This window comes from Bos indicus x Bos taurus, chromosome X (genome assembly GCF_003369695.1).
Source record: "Bos indicus x Bos taurus breed Angus x Brahman F1 hybrid chromosome X, Bos_hybrid_MaternalHap_v2.0, whole genome shotgun sequence".
NCBI lineage: Eukaryota > Metazoa > Chordata > Mammalia > Artiodactyla > Bovidae > Bos > Bos indicus x Bos taurus.
In genome coordinates, this window is record NC_040105.1 from 58,704,744 (window position 1) to 58,726,957 (window position 22,214).

General features: G+C 39.4%; 1 protein-coding gene and 1 pseudogene across 3 annotated transcripts in view; one reads left to right on the top strand and one right to left on the bottom strand.

Moving 5' to 3' along the window:
* JADE3 (jade family PHD finger 3) overlaps positions 1-22,214 on the bottom strand; it is a 138,884-nt gene that overhangs the window by 49,657 nt on the left and 67,013 nt on the right. For all 3 annotated transcript variants that reach the window (XM_027533555.1, XM_027533554.1, XM_027533556.1), the window contains 2 exons: positions 18,422-18,478; positions 17,583-17,662 (listed from right to left, as the gene is read on the bottom strand). In XM_027533555.1, the coding sequence (XP_027389356.1) occupies positions 17,583-17,662; positions 18,422-18,467 (126 nt within the window). In that variant the 5' untranslated portion in view covers positions 18,468-18,478. The remainder of the gene's footprint in view (positions 1-17,582; positions 17,663-18,421; positions 18,479-22,214) is intronic.
* On the top strand, positions 2,588-12,839 carry LOC113887481 (annotated as a pseudogene).

A 22,214-nucleotide genomic window follows, 5' to 3' on the forward strand; every position in this document is an offset into this window, starting at 1 on the left:
TTTTCTCAGCTGTCAGGTTACTATATTTTCCTTTCTACTTAATAAATATCTTAGAGGAGGTACTCTGAGATTATAAAAAACACCCTGTTTCTCCTCAAACTGCCATGAACTAATTTTAGCATTGACAGATATATTTCTTCCCCGCAAAAGTTATTACTTTTGTTATGGTATTCTAATGGTGATTTGTTATCTTCCTTAGTTCTACCAGCCCTACATTTATGAATTGGAATTCCTCTGTAAAAAAAAAAAAAAGGCCTGCCCCTTCTCCCTAATTTATTTTTTTGTTCATTCATTCAATTATTTATTTATATCATTAGCACCTTATATGGTGGTTTGTTGTTTTAGTTGCTAAGTTGTGTCCGACTCTTGTGACCCCATGGACTGTAGCCTGCCAGGCTTATCTGTCCGTGGGAGTCTCCAGGCAAGATGGAGTGGGTTGCCATGCCCCATTCCAGGGGATCTTCCCAATCCAGGGATAGAACCCAGGTCTCCTGCATTGCAGGCAGATTCTTTTACCGACTGAGCTATGAGGGAAGCCTCTAGAACCTCATGGATCTATTTTATTCTTTGGGTTATAATTCAGTATTACTGTTAATTAACAACTTTATGCTCAAGTTGTTCTACCTTTGGTCACTGGGAGCTCTTTCAGGTTGGCTTGCACCTATGCACTTTTGACACATCCCACTCTTTTTTTGAGTACTTTTTAAACTTCCTACATTACAACGTGCCCTAGGCATCTTCCACTTGATTATAAAAGCTATTGATTTTATATGTTAATGTCATATCCTGCCACCTTGCTGAATTCTTTTTTTTCTGGTGATTTTTTAAATTTGATTTATCCAATAAATGGAGAACATACTGTGAATTTAACACTATTGGGTTGCTTTCTCTGACCTCTCAAGTTCAAGACATTTTAAAAAATTAATTTATTTATTTTAATTGGAGGCTAATTACTTTACAATATTGTAGTGGTTTTTGCCATACGTTGACATGAATCAGCCACGGGTGTACATGTGTCCCCCAGGCTGAACCCCCTTCCCACCTCCCTCCCCATCCCATCCCTCAGTGTTGTCCCAGTGCACCGGCTTTGAGTGCCCTGTTTCATGCATCGAACTTGGACTGGTCATCTATTTCACATATGGTAATATACGTGTTTCAATGTTATTCTCTCAAATCATCCCACCCTTGCCTTCTCCCACAGAGTCCAAAAGTCTGTTCTTTATATCTGTGTCTCTTTTGCTGTTTCACACATAGGGTCATCATTACCATGAAAGTTGAAGTATAGAGTATGATACAATAAAGCAATTAATTCTCAGTTGGTGTAGTCTGTTTAAACTGACATTTCACAAAGTACAGGACTGAACAATCATATAATCAGTTCAGTTCAGTTGCTCAGTCGTGTCCGACTCTTTGTGACCCCATGGACCGCAGCATGCCAGGCCTCCCTACCCATCACCAACTCCCAGAGTTCATCCAAACCCATGTCCATCGAGTTGATGATGCCATCCAACCATCTCATCCTCTGTCATCCCCTTCTCCTCCTGCCCTCAATCTTTCCCAGCATCAGGGTCTTTTCAAATGAGTCAGCTCTTTGAATCAGGTGGCCAAAGTATTGGAGTTTCAGCTTCAACATCAGTCCTTCCAATGATGTCATTTAAATGAATAAGGACTCATTCCATTTGCTACTTTGCAGGGACAACTCTGCAAATGCCTATTGGTTTCATTTAGGGAAGATTTAGAATTAATAACATGACCTGAACAGGAAACCAACATTGAACATGCTGGTGATGAGGTGGTAACAAAATGACCTTCCTATGAAGAATCCTAGCCAATTAATTGGCTACTGTGTGGGGAGAAAGCTAAGTCTATAGGAAACAAAAATGGGAGGTTTATTACATAATGCTTTGTATAAGGAAGCAAGAGAGGATCACAGACATATCTATTAACATATTTTGCACAGGGCTCAGTGTTCTGGGTGGCCAGTGGGAGAAACTGAATCACCATTTTGCTGAAGACTCTGAACCATCTCTATAAATTACCAGAATGCCTTTAATGAGACAGTGGTTAAGAAGAGGCAGCAATTTACAATTGTGCTCAACTACTGCCTCTGTGAAACAGGGTTCTGTGGGAAATCCTACCTTAGCTCTGGAAAGACTATTACAACCAAGTATTTTTCAACCTCCTAAAATATTTCATTATTTTTCATATATTTCTCAAAATATATCAACTGACTGCAAAGTCATGCTTTGGGTTTAGTAACAATCACACAGCATATACCATGTCTTCATACCTGATAAAATTGCTTACAAAAATCTGTTCTGTAGCATTTTCTAAGTTAGCCTAGAGACACAGAAGTGGGCTGAATGGTGCCCCCCCAACTCCAAAAACATGTCCACATCCTAATTTATGGAACCTGTCAATGTTGCATTACTTTAGAAATGAGTTCTTGGCAGATAAAAATAATTTAAGGATTCTGAGATGAAAGGATAATCCTGGAAAATCCAGGTGGGCCTTAAATCCAGTAACAAGTGTCTTTATAAGAGAAAGCCAGAGGCAAATTTGAGACAGAAGAGAAGGGAGTACAACCATGGAGGTAGAGACTGGAATGATTCATCAATCCACAAGTCAGTAAGTGCGGACAGATATCAGAACCTGGAAGAGCAAAGAACAGAATTTCCCTAAAGTTTCTGGAGGGAGTAATCTGGTCGATTTTGGACTTGTGAGAAAATAAATTCCTGTTGTTTTAAGCCACTCAGTTTGTGGTAATTTGTTACAGCAGCCCTAGGAAACTAATACACACATTTACCAAACATAAGAGAAACTTGAAGACTCTAGACAAAGAGAAAAAGCAGAGGCCAGTGAAACTTGGCTCTTGTCCATTGCTTCAGAAACAGCAAACTTCCAGGGAACAGGAACATTGTGAAGTCTGGGGAACCTGGGACTGTAGAAATACCAATCAATTCATACCTATTTTTCTTAAGCAAATGAAAGCTAAATCCAATGACTACTGTAATTCTCTCTTCCACCTTTAGAAAAAAAGACTTATATGGTAAGCTTGATTTCAATTTAACAGGCTAGCCAGATTAAATAGCATCAGATCCAAGGTTTCCAGAGAAGCATTTTTACTCAAGGCAGAGTGCAAGAGTCTGCCTTATCTTGCTGTAGAAGTCAAACATTTCAAGTATGAGGCAGAACATAAAATGCTGAAGAGGGGATAGGAATGTGAGTTCAGTACTCAGGAAGATATCTGCAAAGTGATACAAAATATATTTACCAGACTGGTCTCATGAATCTGCTTCTGGTAAGAAAAGGTATTTTTTAAGGTTTTTAAAATAAACATGGGCAAACAAAATAGTTATAGTGTATCCTGATAGAGGTATCAGTTTTATACATATATAGTAGTACACACATACATTCATATTTGTATTTATTTTCATAAAGAAACAATAAAAAGATAAGCCAAGAACTTACAAAGAAAACCATTTAACGCTGAGAAAAGGGGAGAAAACAGGGACAAGAGAGACAAAAGCTGGATCTCTCTGAATGTATTTTGTTTCACAGTTTGATATTTGAACCAAACAAATGTTTCAAATGGTTAAAAATAAATTAAAAATCTTTATAAAGAAAGGAATATGTGTCTAGGGACAGACTGCTGGGATTGGTCTACTAATTTTACCACTTACTAGTTTGGGGAAGTTGTCTAAATTGTCTATGTCTCAGTTTACTTATCTGTAAAACAAGAATAAGAACCCTTAACCTCACTGGGGTAGTTGTAGGGATTAAATAGGTGAATTTATGTAAAGATCTTTAGTATGGTATTGGGCTCATGGTAATTGGTAAATAAACTCCAGCTGCAGTTATTTTACTATCATCAACATAGTCTCAGCTTTAGTTCTAAAAGCAGAAAGTTCTCTTTTCCAGTCCATAAATTAATTGTTGATAGGTAAAAGGAGACGTGAATTCATGGCTCAACTAAAACGTGGATGGTCTGACTTCCAAAGACAGTGTTCCCAAGCAATAGCCCCATCGAGAACTTTAACCAACATTCTATAGGTCACGAGGTAATGCAGAAACTTCACAGAATGAAACATGGGTATTTGCTGCTAAATTAAAGATTGTGAATGACGGATCTGGATATTGACACTGACCTAGGTAATGAAGTTTACAAGTTTTACAAGTTCTTAATTGTGTGCCTATTTTATATGCACTGGTAGTTTCCCCAAAAGTTCCTGAAACAAAAAGACTTTGTACTTACCAGATATCTGCTCATTTATGGTCAAAGAGGGAATTCACAGCCTAACATACAGTCCAGCAGCTATGCCAAGTCCAACAGTGCATGCCCATCCTGGCCCCTCAGATGCTTGCGGAAACAAAGGAGGCCTCACTACGAATTCAATTAGAATATCAATGCTTAACCTGCCAGAGCCACAAAATGAAAATGCCCTTCATGGACAGCTCTGGCTTTTACTGTTCTCATTAACATCTCTCAGTGGGCAGTTTCTTAAAGCACAGCTAGTCTGAACATTTCTGTGACATTTTTTAGAGGAAAAGCCAAAACATTTACTTCCTATATGACACAAAGGGGAACACTGTCTGGTCCATGTATAATGAAGCAGAGAAGATTGATCAGTTTTGATTCATAGTCACTAAATCTAAAACTATACATAACTGATGACAAACAGATGTCACCCCAAAAGTATTAAAAAAGAAAAAACAGCTGCAAACACAGTAACTATATCTAATCAAAAGGAATAAACTGTAAGTGATTTTCTTAGAATTATAAATCTTAAGGCAAAAAGAGACTTTTCAGGTTATCTAGAAAGAATAAACCATTCAAAGCAGAGAAAGCCTAGCAAAGAATTTCTATAAACAAAAATAGCCAATGTTGTCAAGATATTATGTCCCACAGTGGTTTTTCCAGTGAAGCGAAACTTATTTCTCAGTTTAAAGCTTTAAAAATCATGGACATATCTTTCAGATAGTTTAAAATAATTCTTAGGTTTCTTATAAAGAATAAATAGGACATTTCTGATGGCTATGGGCTGACATCAACTGAAACACTGATTCCCAAAAAGCAATGTACTTTTAGGCTGCTTAGATAGGTTTGATAATTCTCCTACCCTGTATCACAGAGGTATTTACCATGATACTGATATATTCTGGTAATGGAGGAGTGGGAGCAACTGAGTCTGACTTGAAGATCTGAGCAATTTTCGCATAAGAGATGACAACTGAAGTTTGCTTTCAAAGTTTTTCTCCCATTCCTCAACGTCCCTTTTTGTGCAATAAGTGTGCATTGCAAGCTTAGTACTTTTTATCTGCTGTGGGTCAGAAAACCAAATAATCAAGTTTGTTAGAGATACAGGTAAAATGATATGAATAGGCTCTATTTGAGAGTATGCAGTGTATTCTGCTGACTTGAAATATATGAGCTTTCACCCTGCTGCTATGAAAGTCTCAGATGTAACGAATGAGACTCTAGGCCTAGAGGAGACACACAGTCAATCTTTTAAGGTAGGTTGATATGTTTCATAGACCAGTTAGACTAATATTAGGTGAAAATATCCAGGCTTTGAGAAAGAATGAAAGATTTTTTAATATATTCAAATTGGTCACCTAGTACTATGAACTTTTTCTACAGCAATTAGCTTTTTAAAAACTTCTTCAAGAATAGGGGCCCACTTGAGAATCAGAAGAAGGCTACTAGCTCAGAAAAAAATATACATAAAAACATATCCTTAAAAGTCTGCATACAATTTTCACAAGGTATCAAAGCCCCTAAACGTATGTGGAATTCACACAGCCCTAGGAAATGCTTCTCTAGAGGATAAATCAGGGGGAGGCACACACAGGAATCTCAGCAAAGCACTAAACATCAAAGAAAATATTTGTCTATCTGTGTAGCCAATTAAGCCTCAGAGAAAAAGATCATTTATACTGCATTTCAATGATTAACTCCTAGTTAAAAAAAAAAAAAAAAAAAAAACACATGAGGTTTCATCTTGGACCTGTAGAGAGTCAGAAAAAAGAAATTCTCATCCTTACAAGAAGAAAAAGGCAGGAGAGGCAGCAAATTAACGATTTTTTGTGAAACCATTAGAGAAATGAGTCACAGGACAAATGGTCAGACTCAAAGAGAGACAACCATGCCTGCAGGGAGACATAGGACAGAAGCATTTACTTTCTTGGGGCAGAGGTCACAGTAGGAACATTAAATTAGAAATTCTGATGAATCTCTGGGGGCCAAGTGGGGACTACTATGAGAATATGAAGTTTCTGGGGGCTGTACTCATAGGGAGTTCCCACCTTCTTGTAAGCTTTTTCTCTAGAAACCTAGGAGCGATCTCACAGGGAAGTTAGGGAGAGAACCTGGAGAAAAAGCTCCCCCAGTGGTACTGTCTGGGTTGCTGGTGTTCAGTGTCCTGGCTCCCTTACTGAACAAAAGGCTTCATCTACAGAGGAAGGATTTCAAGTGAGGGCACTGAAATAATTTGACTAGTGCTATGGGAAGGGAGAAGCACCCAGCCTCAGCTTCCCTGTGTTACTCAAGGGAGAAAAAAGCCCTAATCTCAAGAGAGAGAATCTCAAGGACACAGACTGAGAATACTAGAGGATACCTGCTATAGGCAGACAGGATAATAGTGGGCAGGGGCAAAATGCTCTATCCCTGAAGGCCACTCTCCAACCCTGCTCCCAAACACAGGACTACTACATGCTCCTGAGATTGAGATGTAATCAGAAGAATAGAGAACACTATCCCTCCTAAATATCCTAAATATTTAATACCATTACCACCACACTAAAGCCTGATTGATAACAGTAGCTATACTAGAAGAGCTGCAGATGACAAAATCTCTGAGGACAAGCATAAAGGAAAAGGTCAAAAAAGGAGACAAAAACAGGGTCACCAGAGGAATGCCAAGTCTCTGGTACCCATAGTAAGAACTAATTTCAAACACCCTTGTACACTGCTGGTGGGAATATAAACTGATTAAGCCCCTTTGGAAGACAGTCTGGCATTCTCTCAAGTGGTTAAACAGTTACCATAGGACTCAGCAATCCTACACCTAGGTGTTTTTGAAAAACATATGTCCACCTAAAAACATGTATATGAAAGCTCACAGCATCATTACTCATAATATTCCAAAAATGCAGACAACCCAAATTTCTATCAACTAAAGAACTGATTTTTCAAATGTGATATATGCATATAATGGAATATCATTTGGTCATAAAATGGAAATGAAGTATTGATACACGCTACAACACGGATGAATCTTGAAAATGTTGTTAAGTGAAAGAAGCCAGTCACAAAAGGCCATATATTGTATGATTCCATTTATATGGAATGTCCAGAATAGGCAAAACCATAGAAGCAGAAATTAGATTAGTGGTTGCCAGTGGCTGGGAGTGGGGTCCGGGGAGTTAACTGCTAATGGATAGGGTGTTTCTTTCTAGGGTAATGAAAATGTTCTAAATTTAGATTGTGGTAATGCTTACCCACACAACTCTGTGAATATACTAAAACCCCCTGAATTATACACTTTAAGTAGATGAATTATATGCTGTAAGAATATTTTAAAAAAGATGATAAAAATGTTTTTTTTTTTTTTTAAAAAAGAACAATCCCTATGGTACTAATAACATCATCTGAAAGGCGTTGACATCCACTCTCACTTAGCAATAACAAGGCATTCCTCCTCCTCAATGTGATATCAGTAGAGACTGGGTAGGGAGCCTAGACTGTCGCCACTGTCCATCAGTAATGCAGTACCTGTTACCACACCACTCCCTGCTATAAGTGGAGGCAACAAAATGCGGATTTCCACCCCTGCCAAGAAGTAATGAGATACCCTTCCCCATTCCCAGAGAGAGAACAGAACTACCTTCCTAGAGAGATAACAGAACTAGGATAAAGAATGTAGGGAAATCTGCAACTGGTGGTAAAAAGTCAGCACGCCTCTTCCCCACCGGTCTGGTTTATTATGGAGGCCTGCCAAAAAAAGATTTAAATAAGACTTAGTGTCTGAGCTTTCTTGGTGGTTCAGTGGTAAAGAAACAATTTGCCAATGCCAGAGACACGGGTTTGATCCTTGATCTGGGAGGATCCCACATGCTTCAAAGCAACTAAGCCAGAGCACCACAACTATCGAGCCTGTGCTCTAGAGCCCAGGAGCCACAACTACTGAGCCCATGTGGTGGTACTACTGAAGCCCACTTGCCCTAGAGCCCATGCTCCGCAGTAAGAGAAGTCACTGAAATGAGAAACCCACGCACTGCAACTAAAGAGTAGCCCCTGTTCTCCACAACTAGAAAAAAGCCTGTGCAACAGTGAAGACCAGCAGAGCCAAAATGAAATAAACAAAAAAAAAATGTTTTTAAAGACCTGGTGTCTGTTAACATAATACCCCTCCCTGCCCTGCCCCATAAAAACCTAGCCCAGGATGCAACAGAAAATTTCTCAGAATACTAAGAACCAATAAATAGACACCAACACCAAGATGACACAAATGTTTTAATTATCTGACAAGGATTTTAAAGCAGCCATCACAAAAATGCTTCAACGAGAAATTACAAACATGTTTAAAAAAAATGAAAGTTTCAGCAAAAAAATAAGAGGATATAAAGAATAACCAAATGGAAAATTTGAAATGAAATAATACAATAATCATGAACTCCTTATTTCCAAATTCAGACTTAAATTGAAGAAAGTAGGGAAAACCACTAGACCATTCAGGTATAACCTAAATCAAATCCCGTACAGTGGAAGTGACAAACAGATTCAAGGGATTAGATCTGATAGAGAGAGGGCTTGAAGAACTTTGGACAGAGGTTTGTGACATTGTATAGGAGGCAGTGATCAAGACCAACCCTAAGAAAAAGAAATGCAAAAAGGAAAAATGGTTGTCTGAGGAGGCCTTACAAAAAGCTGAGAAAAGAAGAGAAGCAAAAGGCAAAGGAGAAAAGGAAAGATATACCCATTTGAATGCAGAGTTCCAAAAAATAGCACGGACAGACAAGACAGCCTTCCTCAGTGATTAATGCAAAGAAATAGAGGAAAAAAATAGAATGGGAAAGACCAGAGATCTCTTCAAGAAAATTAGATAACAAGGGAATGTTTCATGCAAAGATGGGCACAAGAAAGGACAGAAATGGTATGGAACTAACAGAAGCAGAAGAGATTAAGAGGTGGCAAGAATACACAGAAGAACTACACAAAACAGATCTTAATGATCCAGATAATCATGATGGTGTGATCACTCAACTACAGCCAGACATCCTGGAATGCGAAGTCAAGTTGGCCTGAGGAAGCATCACTAAGAACAAAGCTAGTGGACTTGATGGAATTAAAGTTGAGCTATTTCAAATCCTAAAAGATGATGCTGTGAAAGTGCTGCACTCAATATGCCAGCAAATCTGGAAAACTCAGCAGTGGTCACAGGACTGGAAAAGGTCAGTTTTCATTTCAATCCCCAAAAAAGGCAATGCCAAAGAATGTTCACACTGTCGCACGATTACACTCATCACACAAAGTAGCCAGCAAAGTAATGCACAAAGTTCTCCAAGCCAGGCTTCAAAAGTACATGAACCGTGAACTTTCAGATGTTCAAGATGGATTTAGAAAAGGCAGAGAAACCAGAGATCAAATTGCCAACATCCACTGGATCACTGAAAAAGCAAGAGGGGTCCAGAAAGACATCTATTTCTGCTTTATTGACTATGCCAAAGCCTATGATGCAGAGTACATCATGAGAAATGCTGGGCTGGAAGAAGCACAAGCTGGAATCAAGATTGCCCGGGGAAATATCAATAACCTCAGATATGCAGATGACACCACCCTTATGGCAGAAAGTGAAGAGGAACTCAAAAGCCTCTTGATGAAAGTGAAAGTGGAGAGTGAAAAAGTTGGCTTAAAGCTCAACATTCAGAAAACAAACAGCATGGCATCTGGTCCAATCACTTCATGGGAAATAGATGGGGAGACAGTGGAAACAGTGGCAGACTTTATTTTTGGGGGCTCCAAAATCACTCCAGATGGTGACTGCAGCCATGAAATTAAAAGACGCTTACTCCTTGGAAGGAAAGTTATGATCAACCTAGATAGCACATTCAAAAGCAGAGACATTACTTTGCCAACAAAGGTCTGTCTAGTCAAGGCTATGGTTTTTCCAGTAGTCATGTATGGATGTGAGAGTTGGACTGTGAAGAAAGCTGAGCGCTGAAGAATTGATTCTTTTTCAGCTGTGGTGTTGGAGAAGACTCTTGAGAGTCCCTTGGACTGCAAGGAGATCCAACCAGTCCATCCTAAAGGAGATCAGTCCTGGGTGTTCTTTGGAAGGAATGATGCTGAAGCTGAAACTCCAATACTTTGGCCACCTGATGTGAAGAGTTGAGTCACTGGAAAAGACTCTGATGCTGGGAGGGATTGGGGGCAGAAGGAGAAGGGGACAACAGAGGATGAGATGGCTGGATGGCATCACTGACTCGATGGACGTGAGTCTGAATGAACTCCGGGAGTTGGTGATGGACAGGGAGGCCTGAAGTGCTATGATTCATGGGGTTGCAAAGAGTCGGACACAACAGAGCGACTGAACTGAACTGAAAGCCTATGACTGTGTGGATCACAACAAACTGGAAAATTCTTAAAGAAAAGGGAATACCAGACCACCTGACCTGCCTCCTGAGAAATATTTATGCAGGTCAAGAAGCAACAGTTAGAATTGGACATGGAAAAACAGACTGGTTCCAAATAGGAAAAGGAGTACGTCAAGGCTGTATATTGTCACCCTGCTTATTTAACTTATATGCAGAGTACATCATGAGAAATGCCAGGCTGGACGAAGCACAAGCTGGAATCAAGATTTCCAGGAAAAATATCAATAACCTCAGATACACAGATGACACCACCCTTATGGCAGAAAGCAAAGAAGAACTAAAGAGCCTCTTGATGAAAGTGAAAGAGGAGAGTGAAAAAATTGGCTTAAAAGTCAACATTCAGAAAACTAAGATCACAGCATCTGCTCCTGTCACTTCATGGCAAATAGATGGGGAAACCATGGAAACAGTGAGAGACTTTATTTTTTTGGGCTCCAAAATCACTGCAGATGGTGACTGCAGCCATGAAATTAAAAGACGCTTGCTTCTTGGAAGAAAAGCTATGACCAACCTAGACAGCATATTAAAAAGCAGAGACATGACTTTGCCAACAAAGGTCCATCTAGTCAAAGCTATAGTTTTTCCAGTAGTCATGTATGGATGTGAGAGTTGAACTGTAAAGAAAGCTGAGCAGAGAATAATTGATGCTTTTGAACTGTGGTGTTGGAGAAGCCTCTTGAGAGTCCCTTGGACTGCAAGGAGATCCAACCAGTCCATCCTAAAGGAAATCAGTCCTGAATATTCATTGGAAGGACTGATGCTGAAGCTGAAACTTCAATATTTTGGCCACCTGATGCAAAGAACCAACTCACTGGAAAAGACCCTGACACTGGGAAAGATTGAAGGCAGGAGAAGGGGACAGCACAGGATGAGATGGCTAGACGGCATCACCGATGCAATGGACATGAGTTTAAGTAGGCTCCGGGAGTTGGTGATGGACAGGGAAGCCTGGCATGCTGCAGTCCATGGGGACACAGAGAGTCAGACACAACTGAGCGACTGAATTGAACATAACAATTGACATAAATACATACTATAGGCTCAATAGAATAATGGAATTAACAGAATAAAGAATCAGGGGACAGGAGCTGGGAGTGGGCGGCATGGGGCCTGAGGGCTGGGGTGCAGGAGTGGCTGTGGGGCTCAGGCAGCCGCTTCCTGGCCCTTGTATGCATGGCCCATGGGCTCCATGCTGCAAACTGGCAGCCCTCGGCCGGGCAGGGGCCAAGCGGGCATCCACTGAGCCTGTTGGCAGCCATGATCATGAACTCGGTCCCCGCCCTCTGCTGCCCTACCTGTGCCTCATGCGGTTAGACAAGCCCCTAGGAACCTGGCTGCTCTGTTTACCATGTACTTGGAGCACTGGTCTGGCAGCGGACCCAGGTTGTCTCCCAGACTGGTACATGTTATCCCTCCTTGGCACTGGAGCTGTTCTGATGTGTGAAGAAGGCTGTACTATTAATGACATGTGGAACCAGGACTATGATAAAAAGGTTACAAGAACAGCAAGTCGCCCAATAGCTGCTGGAGACATTTCAACTTTTTGATCCTTTGTTTTTCTTGGGGAACAGCTGACCTTGGCCCTGGGCATTCTTCTGTGTCTGAATTACGACAGCTCTTGAAGCAGCATCCCTACTTCTTGTCATCACCTACCCACTAAAGAAAGGAATTACATACTGGCCTCAGTTGGCCTTGGAATTGACATTTAATTGAGGAGCATTACTTGTGTGGTCTGCTATCAAGGGTTCCTGTGATCCATCTGTTTGCCTTCCTCTTTATTTTTCTGGAATTATGTGGACTCTAATATACGATACTATCTATGCCCATCAGAATAAGAGAGATGATGCTTTGATCGGGCTTAAGTCCACGGCACTGCAGTTCTGGGAAGACACCAAGAAGTGGCTCAGCGGTTTCAGTGTGGCCTGCTGGGGGCGCTGAGTCTGGTGGGAGTGAAGAGCGGCCAGACTGCACCCTACTACACTCCCCTGGCTGCTATAGGAGCCCATGTGGCTCACCAGATTTATACTCTGGACATCCACAGACCTGAAGACTGTTGGGAAAAGTTCACCTCCAACCAAACAACAGAATTAATAATTTTTTAAGGGACTGTCCTTAGGAATTTGTGGAAAGCAAAGGAGACCAATGAAACAAAGAAAAATATAGAAAACAGAATAGAAAATTAGCAAATTAAGTTTATCTAAGGATTTCTAAAACAAACTTTTACAAAAACACTCTCAGGTCTTGTTACCACATAATTAGATTTAAGTAAGTCTTACAGTCTGTTAATGAATTACAGACCAGTAAATGAAGTCTTAGAGCATTGTGGCCTAGATTTTAGTTCAAGTATGTACATGTCAGATTCTTCTCCTGTCACAGACACCAGGGACTTTGCAGGGTTTGCAGTGACCTGGAGTATTTAAGTTAATGTTTTCTTCCTGTTGTAATTCTTACCTAGAGTTACAGGAATTATATGATTTTTAGCAATTTAGCAAAAAACCCTCATATATGTCTCATCTGAATGAATGTCTCTTTAGGAAAATGGACTCTCTTTTTCAGAGAAAAATAAAAAGCTGCTACAGAAAGTTGGGGCTTACTGTTCTTTGCATTGACCTTTATTTACTGCCAAAAGCTGAAATTCAGGAAACCATTCAGGTTTTTATATTTTAGGAGAAATGTAAGTAAGTAAATAAAATTTTTTACCTATCAAAAAAAAAAAAAGAATCAGTGAACAAGAGAAATTAATCTAACCAAAGAAAGAATATACACTGGAAAAAATGAGTCTCAAGGATCTGTGGGAAAATAATAAAGGATCTAACATTCAAGCAACTCAAGTCTCAGAAGAAGAAGAGAAAAAAAGATGAAGCTGAAAGATAGCTGAAGAAATAATGATTGAAAATTTCACAAAATTGGCAGAAGATATAAACTTAGATTATACAATCTAACTTAGAATCAAATCTCAAACAGGATAAATCCAAAGAAATCCATGCCCAGGTATGCAGTTGTAAAGTTTTCTTTGGAAAACTAAAGGTGAAGAAAAATCTTGAAGGCAACTGGAAAAGAAATGACTGATTACCTATAGGAGAGCAACCATTTGAATGAGAACAGATTTCTCATTAGAAACCATGGAGGCAAGAAGGAACTAGCACATTTTTCAAGTGCTGAAAAAAAAAAAAAGTTTTGTCAAACCAGAATTCTATATTAAGTGAAAATACCCTTCAGGTGAAACCAAGACATTCTCAACTGAATGAAAACTAAGAGAATTTATCACTAGCAGACTTCCCCTAAAAGAATAGCTAAATGGAGTTCTTCATAGAGAAAGGAAACAAAAGGAATAAGTTGGAATATCAGGAATAAAGAAAGAACAAGAGAATAAAAATATGGGTAAATAAAATAGACTACTCCTTTCCTCTTGAATTTTATAATAATATTTTATGGTTGAAGCAAATATTCTAACATTGTCTAATGTAGTTGTCAATGTATGTAGAGAAAATATTTAAATAATTATATGATAAAAGTCGGGGGTGGATAAACAAACCTAAATGGTGGTAGCCTTCCTTTACTTCACTCAAAATAGTATATATAAAATGTAGAGAACAGTAGACTGATAAGTCATTTTGGAAGATGGGCCTCTCTTTAAAAGGTTACTTCTCAAAAGCAACCACTAAAAATCTACACAAAGATATATATGTCTTTAAATCTTAAAAGCCACCATAGAAAAATCAATATGGGGGAAATTCCCTGGTGGTTCAGTGGTTGGGACTCTTTGCTTTCACTGCTGAGGTCTCAGGTTCAATCCGTGGTTGGGGAACTAAGATCCTGTAAGCTGCATGCCACAGCCAAAAAAAAAAAAAATCAACGTGGAATTTTAAAGAATATTCAAGTAATCCACAAGACAGAAAATAAAAGAGGAAAAAAAAAAAAACCAGAGAAAATAAATAGATGAACAGTAAAATGGCAGACTTAAACCAAATCATAATAAAAATTACATTAAATATAAATGTTTTAAATATGCCAATAAAGCGACAAGAGATTTATAGAGTAAAAAATGACCCAACTATATAAGAAACTCATTTCAAATAAAAATCGTATGTGTAAATTAAAAGTAAAAAGATGGAAAAATATACCATATACCATATAAACATGGATCAAAAGAAAGCCAGAAACAATATTAGTATTAGATAGTATAGACTTCAGGAAAAATAAAATTACCAAAGACAAAGAGGGACATTACATGATGATAAATTCACCAAAAAGGTACAGTAATCCTAAATATGTTTGTAGTTAACAACAGAACTTAAAAATACACAAAGCAAATCTGATAGAAATAAAAGGAGAAAGAAGCAAATCCACGATTACAGTTGGAGACTGCTATAGCCATCTCTAAACAACGGATAATACTACTAGGCAGAAAATCAGCCAGGATACAGAAGAGTACCATCAACTAATAGGACCCAACAGCAGCATAATACACATTGTTTTCAAGTGCCCATGAAATATTCACCAAGATAAACCATATCTTGTGCCAGAAAACAAACCTTGACACCTGCAAAAGAACTAAAACCATACAGATTATGTTCTGTGACAAAAGTGAACTCAAACTAGAAACTGGTAACAGAAAGATAGCAAGAAAAGTCTCCAAATGCTCAAAAACTAAACAACACTTTTCTAAATAATACACGTATCAAAGAGGAAGTCTCAAGGAAAATAAAAATACTGAAATGGATGAAAATGAAAATAAACATACCAAAATTAATGGGGTGAAGCTAAGCAGTATTTAAAGGGAAATTTACAGCACTAAAATTCTTATATTAGAAAAAAGGAAAACTTTCAAAGCCTAAGCATCAACCTCAAGAGTCTAGAAAAAAGTACAAAATAAAACTAAAGCAAAAAGGAGGAAAATAATAAATATAAGAGCAGAAATCAAGAGAAATTGAAAAGAGAAAAATAAGAGATAATTTCACTGATTACAGACTAACTTTAGCAACACAATATATTATGTAGTATTGGATTATAATCCAAAGTATAAAATAAATATACATGAGTTCATACAGATATAAATAAGTTATTAAATAAGATTTTCAAATGATGGAAGCATCTAAGAATATTTTTATAATTGCTTACTTTTGGGAAACAATCAGACAATCTAATCTAAAGCTCTAGCACATAAAATTTCAATAAATGGAACCTATGAGAGGTAGATGTGATAATGTCCATGTTATAACAACAAAACAAATTACCTCAGAGAGATGAAATAAACCAGCAAAACATGGAATCAATCTCTTCTAATGCCAAGGCTGGTTTTGCTATACAATATCAGCTTCTTTCTTTTGTAACAGAATGGGGCATATAAATGAAAAAAATTTGCTTCCAGTAGCCCAGGTCTTCAATCTTTTGCAAAAGAATGATATTCTGACTTGGAGGCAGCAGGCCTTGCGACCCAAAGCTCTTGAGTCACTTTACGTTCTAGGACTGGTTGTCCTAAATGGGAAAGTAGCAAGGTTTCTTTCTCATCAAATCTGCAGTCAAAGCCACCTCTGGATAGATGGGAAATTTGTTTTGCTCCTGTTTTGTGTATTTTATTTCCTAAGTTTTTCTGTATGACACAGACACATATAAATACACACTGATAGTCTACTGTGCCCAGAAAGATCCCTGGCAAAAATAGAAAAGTGATCTCTGAGAAAGGGAGAAATGTTCTCTCTGACACCCGAAAGCAATGCCTCCCCCCACCACACCTGCATGAGGTCAAACTGAACCTGGCCTTCTTTCTAATCAATAGAAAATGGCAAACATGATGGGACATCATTCTCATGATTATGTTACATAAGCCTCAGTCAGACTGGAGTAAAAGACTCTCCCCTCACTGGATTTCAAAGTAGGCTACTGTGTTTTGAGAGGACCCATGGAGAAGGCCACATGGCAAAGAACTATAAGCAACCTAGGAGTGGAGGGTGTCCTCTACCAAAAGCCAACAATGACAACAAACAGGGACCTCTCAGTACTCCAGCCAGAAGATGAATTCTGCCAGCAACTTGAATGAACTTGCAAACAAATTCTTCCCTAGTCAAACTTCCAGATGAGAACACAGCCCAGCCAGCACACTGACTGCAGCCTTGAAAGACCTTGAACAGAGAGAATCTAGTCACGCTGTAGCCAGACTCCTGACCCACAGAAACTGATAATAAATGTGTGCTGCTTTAAGCCACTAACTTTGTGATAACATATAATGCTGCAATAGTTTACTAATACATTCTTTTTTCCTTTGCAGCCAAGCAAGACTACTTATAGTAGAAGCAAAGATAGGCAAGATCAGTTTCTCATCATTTAATTATCACAGAGGAAAGTCTGTAAGATCCACTAAACTATTCCCAAATCCAAGTGCAACTCTGGCACTTTGCTGCCCTTGAGGCAGAAGATGACCAGCCTCACAAGGACTGGGCCATTTTTCCTGGCTTCATGGTAGTGCCCTGAAGGCTGTGAATATTTACCATAGCCCCAAAGATCCCCAACCCAGTCTTTTTCTTCTCTATCAATGACTTCTTCATCTACCCTTTCTGCATTGCCTCCCACTTACCAACTTAGCTCTTTCCTATCATAGACCAGATCATTGGCTCTTTTGGTCCATCCCAATTCTCTGGCTTACTCTGACTTCTTGGCTAGAGGAGGATTTATATTCTAAAGCCAGGCACTTAGGTGCCATTACCAAAATGAAAGCAGAGTGTAGACCACTGTTTTCCCAAAGGAAAAATAAAATGGAATCTTTCTTGAAAAAAAAAAGTAGATAGACTTGTTTTCATCAGAAATACAAGCCTATCCACTGGAACACTGTTTACTACTCACATCTCTAAGATCTGGGTATTGTAGGTATGTAGGCAGAAGGTAGCTGTCTAATTTTTTAAGTCTAAAAATTTAATATCTGATCTCACCTCGGCAGGCTTCTTGCGTTCATTTGGCATTTTTGACTTGCTCCTATACATTGAGCCAAAAGTAGAGGAAGTGCAAGGATCTGTAAAAGATAATTAGAAAAAATACTGAGACTTATTACCTGTTATTATAACTAAATGTCATCCAAGAGTGTGTGAAATATATGATGGAGAAGAGCACAGTGACCTCATATCACTGAAGAAAATAGTTAAATTGCAACCACAAAAGCCTCATAAAGGAGTTTAATGACATTTATAGGTGACATCCCAGGGTGCAAAAGCTTCAACAATGCTAATACTGAGGAGATTCAATTTGGTATAATCATACTTCATTATAATTTAGAACAAGACAATTTATGTTCCATCTAGAGAAAAAGTATCCGCAAAAGCAACTGAAAAAACTAAAAATGTGGAGCAAGTAATCTGCCTATCCTTCAGCATTTTCCCAAATGCTACTGTTAATACAGTTGTTGTCTTTTACAAATGATGACACATCCAAACACTTAGCACCTCAGCTAAAATAAAACTACAGGGTCTACAATTTATGCTCTCACACTTTTCTTTCTAGAAAAGCACTGTTCCATTGGTAGATGTGGCTTTTGTTGCCTGGGTAAATAAAAAGTGCAAAACAAAATGCTATATGCCACACAAAACCAATTATCTCATCTAACTTACCTGTCTAAAGGAATTTAAACAAGTAAGAAAAATGGTACCCCAAGTTTTCCTTCTTAGAAACATTTTTTAACCCATTGAAAGAAGCATGAAACAGCTTGTTCTCAAGTCAAAGAAACTCTAAAAGATTATAGATACAGAGTTACCAGCTGTTGGCTGGTTCTACTCACTGTCCTCTGAACTGTCACTGCTGCTGATATTTCTATGGCGCTTCATCGTGACGCATCCTGGGAAAGAGAAGGCAACACTGAATAAATACTCAACACACAGATCCATCCCATAGGGCAGTCAACACTGCTCAAGAAGCAGCAGCAGGTGAATTACACAAATCATATTATTTTTGTTAAGAATATTCTCAAATGACCTAGAGTGGTGGGAGAAGAATTCTACCAAATTCTCCCCATTACAGAGTGTGAAAGACTGGGTGAGGCCACATACTAGCTTTAGGAGGAAATCTAAGCTGCAGAGGATGAATGACATAGGACTGGCAAGTCCTATGTCAAATGTGGCCACATGACCACTATTCAACCAAACAAAGAGGGGCAGCCACAGGGTCATTATCAGTCAGGGATCCCCAATAAGAGATGAGCAAGAAAGGAAAAGCAGTTAGAAAGGTAGAGCTGTCAAAGGCCAAGGTTGAAAGGCATAAGACAAGGCTGGCTGAAGAAAGAAGTGAGGCACGTCCCATCTTTGAATGCACAGTTCATTTCAGTCACTCAGTCATGCCCGACTCTCTACGACCCCATGGACTGCAGCACGCCAGGCCTCCCTGTCCATCACCAACTCCCGGAGTTCACTCAAACTCACGTCCATTGAGTCAGTGATGCCACCCAACCATCTCATCCTCTGTTGTCCCCTTCTCCTCCCACCTTCAATCTTTCCCAGCATTTGGGCCTTTTCAAATGAGTTAGTTCTTTGTATCAGGTAGCCACAGTATTGGAGCTTCAGCTTCAGCATCAGTCCTTCCAATGAATATTTAGGACTGATTTCCTTTAGGATGGACTGGTTGGATCTCCTTGCAGTCCAAGGGACTCTCAAGAGGCTTCTCCAACACCACAGTTCTAAAGCTTCAATTATTCTCTGCTCAGCTTTCTTTATAGTCCAACTCTCACATCCATACATGACTACTGGAAAAAAACTATAGCTTTGACTAGACGGACCTTTGTTGGCAAAGTAAAGTCTCTGCTTTTTAATATGTTGTGTAGGTTGGTCATGACAGAATGTGGTCCAATGGAGAAGGAAACGGCAAACCACTTCAGTATTCTTGCCTTGAGAAACCCATCAACAGTATGAAAAGGCAAAATGATAGGATAGTGAAAGAGGAACTCCCCAGGTCAGTAGGTGCCCAATATGCTACTGGCAATCAGTGGAGAAATAACTCCAGAAAGAATGAAGGGATGATGCCAAAGCAAAAACAATATCCAGTTGCGGATGTGACTGGTGATAGAAGCAAGGTCCAATGCTGTAACGAGCAATATTGCATAGGAACCTGGAATGTTAGGTCCATGAATCAAGGCAAATTGGAAGTGGTCAAACAGGAGATGGTAAGAGTGAACATCGACATTCTAGGAATCAGCGAACTCAAATGGACTGGAATGGGTGAATTTAACTCAGATGACCATTATATCTACTACTGTGGGCAAGGCTCCCTTAGAAGAAATGGAGTAGTTATCATAGTCAACAAGAGAGTCCGAAATGCAGTACTTGGGTGCAATCTCAAAAACAACAGAATGATCTCTGTTTGTTTCCAAGGCAAACCATTCAATATCACAATAAGCCAAGTCTATGCCCCGACCAGTAGTGCTAAAGAAGTTGAGGTTGAATGGTTCTATGAAGACCTACAAGGCCTTCTAGAACTAACACCCAGAAAAGATGTCCTTTTCATTATAGAGGACTGGAATGCAAAAGTAGGAAGTCAAGAAATACCTGGAGTAACAGGCAAGTTTGGTGTTGGGAGTACAGAATGAAGCAGGGCAAAGGCTAACAGAATTTTGCCAAGAGAACACACTGGTCATAGCAAACACCCTCTTCCAACAACACAAGAGACAAGTCTACATATGGACATCACCAGATGGTCAATACTGAAATCAGATTGATTATATTCTTTGCAGCCAAAGATGGAGAAGCTCTATACAGTCAGCAAAAACAAGACTGGGAGCTGACTGTGGTTCAGATCATGAATTCCTTATTGCCAAATTCAGACTTCAGTTGAAGAAATAGGGAAAACCACTAGACCATTCAGGTATGACCCAAATAAAATCCCTTATGATTATACAGTGGAAGTGAGAAATAGATTCAAGGGATTAGACCTAAGAGTGCCTGAAGAACTATGGACAGAGGTTCGTGACATACAGGAGGCAGTGATCAGGACCATTCCCAAGAAAAAGAAATGCAAAAAGGAAAAATGGTTGAAAGCACAACCCATTGCTTTTCTGCCTGCCCTTTTTCCCCCTTTTGCGCTTTCTCCCTTGTTCCCAACTGACAAACAACTAGCTTAACTTAAAGTTACATCTATCGCAAGGAATGCTAAAAAAAAAAAAAAAGTGTTAATTGCTCAGTTTTGTTCAACTCTTTGTAATCCCATGGACTATAGCCCGCCAGGCTCCTCTGTCCATGGGATTCTCCAGGCAAGAATACTGGAGGGTTGCCATTTCCTTCTCCAGAGTATCTTCTCAACCCAGGGATCAAACCCAGGTCTCCTGCATTGCAGGTGGATTCTTTACTTTCTGAGCCACCAGGGAAGCCCAGACAAATGAAACCCAGTATTTCAGTGCCGAGGAATGTTACAGAAAGCTCCTATATTGGGAAAACTAATGTCTCTAAATAAAATTTCCAGTGGTTTAAGCATCTGTGTGTGTGTGTGTGTGTGTGTGTGTGTGTGAGAGAGAGAGAGAGACAGAGAGAGACTACACACACTTTCAGGCAAATGGGGAGAGTAAACAGACTTCAGTAAAATAATGCAGCTAGTCACTAAAAGAGTAAATAAGCAAATAATAAAGAGCCCTGGGGTCGGGCGGCAGGGTGCCGGTACTGAATTGTTATATTATCTAAAACGCCCAGTTTACAGCAAAAAATTATGAGACATGCATGGGGACTGAATTCACACCCTAGTAGTGAAAGTGCCAAGTCCTAACCCCTGGACTACCAGGGAATTCCCAAATATGGTACTTTCTAAATTAATACAGTAACAATCCTTTTTTGTTAGATGGAAACCAAAAAATCTTGTATTATCAATAAAGAGCCTAGGAAACAGATTAACACCAATAATACCAGTCCCGGAAACTGGGTTGCTTATAACTTAAAGAAAACAAAGCAAGCAAATTTGGGGGTCTGGGCTGTTAAAGTCCACTGATCTATTTCAGTGATCACTGCTGTTTTAATTACTATAGAAAATGACAAAGAACAGTAAATATCAGCAGAATAATTCCATGATGGTAAACCTTTAGATCTGTCTTTATTACCTTTAATCAAGTTTATAGAACAGCAGCAGTCCTATAAATATCATTGCCACCATTTTACAGATGAGGAAACTGGGGCTCAAAGTCAAAGTGTTAGTCACTCAGTCATGTCTGACTCTTTGCAATCCCATGGACTGAGGCCCACCAGGTTCCTCTGTCCATGGAATTTCCCAGGCGAGAATACTGGAGGGGGTTGTCACTTCCTTCTCCAGGGGATCTTCCTGATCCAGGGATTGAACCTGGTCTCCCGCATTGAAGGCAGATTCTTCACTGCCTGAGCCACCAGAAATGTTTAAATAACATGCTTGGAGCTACATGGCCACCAGAGGGCAGAGCATAGCTGGCAAGTATATGGAGAATGGACACTCCAAGTTGACCCTGAGACCTGAGGCAGGCTAGGGAGTTAACAGCAGGAATGCTGCCCCTTCTAAGCCCAAGCTTCCTGAGCATGGCCTTCTAGGTCCAGAGCATTCCAGCTTCAATTTGTCAGATCTCATCAGCTGCT